The 7,500-nt window shown below is 51.0% G+C and overlaps 2 protein-coding genes across 2 annotated transcripts in view; both read left to right on the forward strand.

The window, feature by feature from the left end:
- Positions 1-29: 29 nt before the first annotated feature.
- Positions 30-2,098, forward strand: b3gntl1 (UDP-GlcNAc:betaGal beta-1,3-N-acetylglucosaminyltransferase-like 1; the record flags this gene model as incomplete). The annotated part of the gene is made up of 4 exons (XM_047016887.1): positions 30-243; positions 348-416; positions 668-742; positions 2,008-2,098. Coding segments are annotated over 4 exons (439 nt in total), but the record flags the coding sequence as incomplete, so codon positions are not given.
- Positions 2,099-2,363: 265 nt separating this feature from the next.
- Positions 2,364-7,500, forward strand: part of LOC124464945 (meteorin-like protein) — a 5,309-nt gene continuing 172 nt past the window's right edge. Inside the window, exons 1-4 of the mRNA XM_047016881.1 lie at positions 2,364-3,624; positions 5,140-5,552; positions 5,903-5,962; positions 6,813-7,500. The exon at positions 6,813-7,500 is cut by the window's right edge and continues 172 nt beyond it. Of these exons, the coding sequence (XP_046872837.1) occupies positions 3,530-3,624; positions 5,140-5,552; positions 5,903-5,962; positions 6,813-7,141 (897 nt within the window). The 5' untranslated portion in view covers positions 2,364-3,529 and the 3' untranslated portion in view covers positions 7,142-7,500. The remainder of the gene's footprint in view (positions 3,625-5,139; positions 5,553-5,902; positions 5,963-6,812) is intronic.

The following is a 7,500-nucleotide window of genomic DNA, read 5'->3' on the forward strand; positions in this document are numbered from 1 at the left end:
TCTCTCTCCCTCCCTCATCCTCTCTCCCTTATCCTCCCTCTCTCATCCTGTTTTTGTGTGTTTGAATGTGTGTGTGTGTGTTTGAACGTGTGCGTGTGTTCTTCCAGGGAGACCATATGGAACCTACGTGTGTCCTTCCTGCAGGAAAGAGTTCTCAGCCAATGGGAAGCCTTCACCATATGGAATGCTGGGAAACAGGGGCGGAGACTCTACCGCTGTTTGAGCCCAGCCAATCAGAAGAAGGTATAGGTTGTTCTTTAAAAAAAAGTATACTATACAAAGTATACTATAGAAATTGTGTGTTTTGGATTTTGGAGACTCCCGCCTATTTCTGGTGTGTGTTTTAGGTGACAGCGTTTTGTGATGTGGATGCAAACAAGATCCGGAAAGGTTTTTACACCTATGAAGATTCTAAGGTGTGTGAGAGAGAGATAGGAGAAGAGAGAGAAAGAGAGAGAGACACCAGATATCTCATGAACACACAGCTTACTCCCATCTCACTCTCCTCCTCTCTGTCTCACTCACTCTCTCTTTAATTCTCATTCTATATTTTCCTCTCTCCCCCTCCCCCTCCCCCTCCCCCTCCCCCTCCCCCTCCCCCTCCCCCTCCCCCTCCCCCCTCCCCCTCCCCCTCCCCCTCCCCCTCCCCCTCCCCCTCTCCCCCCAGGAGAACCCTAAGCCCAAGGTTCCAGTTCTCCACTACAGAGACGCCTCTCCTCCCTTCATAGTCTGTGTCAAACTGGTGGGTAAAGAGTGTGTGTGTGTGTGTGCGTGTGTGCGTGTGTGCGTGTGTGTGTGTGTGCGTGTGTGTGTGTGCGTGTGTGTGTCCTGTGCCTGCCACACGCCCTTACTCATTACATTGCTAGCGAGATAAGTGACCGCAAGGAGATATGATCAGGAACAATGGACACACACAGACACACACCTAGACACACACACAGTCACACACCGACACACACACACCTAGACACATACACAGTCACACACAGACACACACACACCTAGACACATACACAGTCACACACAGACATAAACACACACATGGGCATGGAAACACACACCTAGACACAAACATAGACATGGATACACACACAAAGACCCCCCCCACACACACACACACACACACTCATGCAGTCCAGCCAAACAGGAAATGGGCAGAGACAGCACTGTGATATCTGCCCAGTAATCACTGTTGTTGTGACCAGTGTTGACCTTAACACATCGACACACACACACACACCTAGCCACACACACCTAGACACACACAGACAGCCTCACAGTTTCTGGCCATATTTGCTGGCTGAATCTTCCTATTTTTTCTAGTTAACATGAGTGAATGTTACATTCATATTCATACACTCACTATTTTCTCTCTGTTTTTCTCTCAAACACACACACTTGCCCCCCTCGCTTCTCAGTTACACATACACACACAGTGCCTGATAATCACCCTGTGATAGTCTAACATCAAATGCGCACTAGCCTCGCCTCCCTGGGTTTCTAATTGGTCAATTATGGGAATTGGGAGCAGTAATTATCCAATCCGACGACATTGAGATCTGGACTCCATCACACACACACAAACACTCACACATATGTACACACAGACACACACTCTCTCACACACACCCTTAGGGCCCGTGGAGTTACTCACACACACACATCTGGGCCATGTGTCTTTAGAGCGGGTAGGACGTGATGCAACAGGATATTCTGGCCCTGATTCAATAAGGAGTTTCTGTCTCTCTCCCCTCTCTCTCTCTCTCTTTCTCTCTCTCTCTCTCTCTCGTTTCTCTCTCCTTTTCTCTCCCTTTCTCTTGCTATTTTGTATATTTCTCTTCTCCTTCCTTTCTGTTCGGCCTCTTCTCTTCCCCTTCCTCCCTTCTCTCTCTCTTTCTCTCTCTCCCCCCCCCCTTCTCTCCCCCCCTCCCTTCTCTCTCTCTCCCCCCCCCCTCCCTTCTCTCTCTCCCCCCCTCCCTCCCTTCTCTCTCTCTACCTCCACTGCAGGACCTGACAGGGGGAGGGCTGGAAGAGAACCTCAACTCTCTCCATCTGACTGAGGAACTGGATTATTGCCACTTTAACTGACCCTCGGGAGGGAGGGAGGGAGGGAGGGAGGGAGGGAGGGAGGGAGGGAGGGAGGGAGGGAGGGAGGGAGGGAGGGAGGGAGGGAGGGAGGGAGCCAGGTTACAGCATGTGGATAAGAAGAGATAAATTGTCTGGAGGGTCAAAGGTCAATGTCTGTAAACATCTAAGATGGTGGACAGCACGTCAGCACAGCCGTCTGAGCTCAACTCTCTCTCTGCCTCTCTCTCTCTGCCTCTCTTTCTCTCTTTACCTCTCTCCTACCCTCTCTCTCTGCCTCTCTCTCTCCCTCTCTCCTACCCTCTCTCTCTGCCTCTCTCTCTCCCTCTCTCCTACCCTCCCTGTCTCTCCCTTTATTTCTGTGTAATTATTTCTGTTTCTCCCATATCCCCCTCTATCTGTGTTAAAGTGAGACTGTCTCATTCATTGTATCAGTATACTCTTAATCTTGTATTTGGTTAAGACAATTCACATGTTACAATGTAGGCTATTGGAAAAAAGATTGATTACATATCACTGCTTTTGTATATACTTTAAGTGTGTGTGTGTGTGTGTGTGTTTGTGTGCGTGCGTGCGTGTGTGTGTGTGTGCATGTAACATAGAAAGGGAGGGGACAAAAAGAGGGGGTCTGTTGGTATTTTTCATTGTTGGTCGAAATGCATTACATTGCCCTGACCGTGCGGGGGAATGTGGCGAGTTGGTTTAACGGTAGCTGTTCCCACTGTTTTCTCACGGGAAAACCGCACGAGAAGCAAAGTGGGCGTTTAGAGCCGGAGTGTGACCTGGCTGTTCTCCGCGAACACGCCCAACACTACGACCTTTACGGATGACGACACGCACTCTAAGGAAATTATAGGAAATACTTTGTGTTAAGTCAGCCGTTCGATCAGGCTTTAAAATTAAACTTACAGAAACATCTCGGTTGCTCTTCGTGGTGAGAAACTGGGATTGTTGACTGAATGGATCTTTCGGGGTACTTGGAGGCTGGCGCAAATAATCCTTGGTGTAACAGGGAGAACAACAGATTCTCTTTCTTCCTCTCTCTCTCCTTCCCTCCCTCTTTCATAAACACACACGATGCATTAAGCGCGCCGCGTGTCACTTGAGCGAAGTTGCTGTCAGCTGCTGGCACGAGCCTCTGACTGATGACGCGGGCGCTTGAAGCGCTTGCTCGAGCGCAGCAGCACTTAATTGGCCCCAAGGTCCTCCGTTCCAGCGGCCGCTTCTCTTGCCGTCCCACCAGATACAACGTCTTAACATGACCCTGGCCGTACGAGGAAGTACATTCTAAACTGAAAACGCAAATAGCCTGATTACCAGACACAAGAATGTGAATGAAACAAATGGTCGTGGATCTCTAGGGAAGGTTACGGTTTCGCGTAACTCGTAGTTGGACCGCAGTTGGACTTCCGCGGGGCCGGGTGGACTTAGCGGGGAGGCGAACATGCTCTGGCCGTGGTTAGCCCACTGGATTGCGGCTTCGTTGCTTAGCAGCGTAGTGGCACAGTACTCCAGTGACCAGTGCAACTGGCGAGGAAGGTGAGTCCGTCTTACATTAACATTAGATTTATTTTGTCGAAGATGCTTTAATAGGAAATAAGGAAATACTCCAAATCAATAACGTAAATTTAACAAGTTAGGTGTGCTGCTGTTGTTGATGTTGTTGGTGCATATGTATTTTAATACGCGTATTAGGCCCAAACATGGCCATGTGGATTATTCTAAATATATACAGAGAGAAACAGACAAATAGACAGAGTTAGGGAGAAGAACAGCGAGAAATAGTAAAATAGAAAGTTGGGGGAGAGAGAGGGTGAGAGTACGGAGACAGAGGGAGAGAGCGGAGAGAGACCTAGAGAGAAGGAGGAGAGGAAGGGGGGAATTACTTTAAACTGGAGATCCGTGGTTCGGTAGAGACAGACTGTGGTTTGCAGATGTGGCCTGATAAAGTTACGATTTAATCAATCTGATTTGAATTTAATTAAACTAACAGAAGAGTGGAGCGTGAGGTCAGACGGGCTACATGCTGCTATCAACAAAAACGGACACCGGCTCTCGTCCGGAGCTCGAGGTCCTAGTGAGGGAAGAGATAGGGTGAAAGGATCTACGTGTAAAATAAAGTTTTAATGGGGTTAGTAACTTTATTACTTGACGTGGCTGTGCTCAAATAACGAGGTGTGTGTTGAGAGTTTTTATGATGGGGTGGGTATTTGTGCTTGAGTGTTAGACTGCAGATCAAGAGGTTGTTATAGGCTAGATTTTCCCTCTGCATGTCTCTTATAAGCGTCTGTTAAATGAGCGTCTGTCCTGATCGCGTGCCTGCCCTCGCCCTATAGGTTCAGTATATCATATTGATGTGGGCTCCGGCATGCACCGTCCTTCCTGTAAACATGTCACGCACTAATGGAAGGTTGACCCATGTCAAATGGCGTTCGCTGCCTTTGACGTGCCGCCAACGTAAAACATAAAAAACAACATTAAAGCAAAGCCAGACTTGCCGCACTTTGCCTGATTGGGGTCTGTAAAGATTTTACGACGTCGATTTCTAACAACGTCGTAATTGTCTCTTGATCTCTCTGCGCGCGCAGTGGCACTGGCACTGCCCAGCCATTATTTAAGCGCTTTAATTTGTAGCGGCTCATTTTTTGTCTTCACCGGAGCCCTAACTATCAACGTTAATCTTTCCAGTTCGCGGCCAACAGATAAGGTGTGGGTTAACCTTGGTTGACGCAGCGCGTGTTTCCTTGAGTGCAGGTGTGATTATGTAGGCCTATACGCGGTGAAACAATACAATAATTTGTAAGATTTTAATCTGTATTTGGCATATTTATCATTTACATTTTTTTTTAACATTTAGTCATTTAGCAGACGCTCTTATCCAGAGCGACTTACAGTAAGTACAGGGTCATTCCTTCCGAGGCAAGTAGGATGAAGTGCCTTGCCCAAGGACACAACTTCATTGGCCAGGCTGGGATGTCATATGGTGAACCTCTTCTGCCTTCTCCCCCCCCCTCCTCCCCTGCCCCTCTCCTCCCCCCCTCCTACCCCCTCCAGTGGTCTGAGCCATGAGTCCCACCAGCAGGACGTGGAGCAGGTCTACCTGCGCTGCTCCCAGGGGTCCCTGGAGTGGCTCTACCCCACGGGGGCCCTCGTCGTCAACCTGCGGCCCAACACGGAGCACCCTCCAGGGGGCGGGCTATCACCGGGGCCCCAGGCTTGCATCAAGGCCCGGGCCGACTCCCAGGGGGCCCAGGTGTACGTGGAGCGGGCCGGGCGGCTGAGGCTGCTGCTGGGGGAGGGGCAGCAGGGGGCCAGGGTGCAGTGCTTCAGCCTGGCAGAGGGGGCGCTGTTTGTGGAGGCAGTGGGCCGGAGGGACGTGGGCAGGGAGACGCTGGCGTTCCAGTATGAGCTGGTGACCAGTTCCTCCGTCTGGACTCCCAGTCACCCCTACCTGGGAGCTGACACAGGTAGACTGTCCACACACACACACACACACACACACACCTTCCTCTCCGCTCACCCTGTCTCTTTCATACCTCCATATCTCCCTCTCTCACCCTCCCTGTCTGTCCCTCCCTCTCCCCTAACTCCTCCTAACACTTATCTCCCCCTGACTTATATAAACAAGCAGACCAATCAAGGGGTCAAGGCAGGGTCAAGCCCATAGGTCAGACAATCATCTAGCAGCTGTCAATCAGATTCCCCAGAGAACAGTATTGTGGGTAGGCCACCAGGGCGGAGGACATGATTGGTTGATAGCATGAGGGTGTGTGTCTGTGTGTTGATCATGCTCTTCTCTCCTGTGTGACTCTTCCAGCCTCCTGTAAACACTGTTCAGATGAAGAAGTCCTCATGGCTGTGTGTACCAGCGACATCGGTGACTAGACAAACACACACATACAGACACACGCATACACAGACATATACAGGCACACACATACACACATACAGTATACACACACTAGCATGTGTTGTAACTGCTTGCTGTTTTACTGGTAGAAAAAAATGTATAGCTAATCCCTGTCCTCTCATCATATCTCCCCCCTCCCCTCCTCTCTCACTCCCTCTCCTCCTCTCTCATCCCCTCCCCTCCTGTCTCACCCCCTCCTCTCTCCCCCTCTCCTTCTCTCTCCCCCTCCTCTCCTCTTTCACCCCTTTCCTCTCTCTCTCCCCCTCCCCTCCTATCTCACTCCCTCTCCTCCTCTATCCCTCCTTCCCCTCTTCTCTCTCCCCCTCCCCTCCTATCTCACTCCCTCTCCTCCTCTATCCCTCCTTCCCCTCTTCTCTCTCCCCCTCCCCTCCTATCTCACTCCCTCTCCTCCTCTATCCCTCCTTCCCCTCTTCTCTCTCCCCCTCCCCTCCTATCTCACTCCCTCTCCTCCTCTATCCCTCCTTCCCCTCTTCTCTCTCCCCCTCCCCTCCTATCTCACTCCCTCTCCTCCTCTATCCCTCCTTCCCCTCTTCTCTCTCCCCCTCCCCTCCTATCTCACTCCCTCTCCTCCTCTATCCCTCCTTCCCCTCTTCTCTCTCCCCCTCCCCTCCTATCTCACTCCCTCTCCTCCTCTATCCCTCCTTCCCCTCTTCTCTCTCCCCCTCCCCTCCTATCTCACTCCCTCTCCTCCTCTATCCCTCCTTCCCCTCTTCTCTCTCCCCCTCCCCTCCTATCTCACTCCCTCTCCTCCTCTATCCCTCCTTCCCCTCTTCTCTTCCCCCTCTCCCCCTCTCAGTGGGCAGGGGTAGAATCCGTGGCGTAAAGAGCTCCTCGTTGCCGGGCGCAGACTACCACTCCGTGTCCATGGCACTGACGCGACTGTTCCGCCAAAAGGGCGGGATGTTTGCCAGGGGCGGGGCCAGAGGGCTGGGCTTGAGTATCAGTCTGAACACGCCCCTGCCGTGTGGTGTGGGGGTAGGTCAAAGAAAGGAGCTTCTTGTCACCGGGGCAATTCACTTTGGGGAGGCGTGGCTTGGCTGCACTCGGAGATACAGGGACTTCCTGAAGCTGTACTATGCTGCACAGGAAACAGGAAGTAACCCCTGTCACATGGAAACTGACTGACAGCCCTCCACCGATCATTTGGCAGGAATAAACATTGGGGTTGAATGTGCCAAAGGAAAGAGGGAAATACTGTCCCAGGATTGGTTGAAGGGTAGTACGTGACAGTTTGCTGAACCAATGGGAGTAGCAGAGTGGTCAGAGGGGTGGGACCAACAGTGGGGCTGATGCATGATTGGACCTGGACTTCATCAGTAGGTCAAAATATTACTATTGCATAGCAACAACAGCAGTTGTACTATCACTGTCTAGTGAGTGAAGTAATGTGTGTGAGGGAGAGTGTGTGTATGTGTGTGTATTGTGTGTATGTGTGTGTATTGTGTGATTAATTGCTGGTTGGGTGAGAGTAAATGTATATTTGC

Source organism: Hypomesus transpacificus, unplaced genomic scaffold, assembly GCF_021917145.1.
Source record: "Hypomesus transpacificus isolate Combined female unplaced genomic scaffold, fHypTra1 scaffold_423, whole genome shotgun sequence".
Taxonomy (NCBI): Eukaryota; Metazoa; Chordata; class Actinopteri; order Osmeriformes; family Osmeridae; genus Hypomesus; species Hypomesus transpacificus.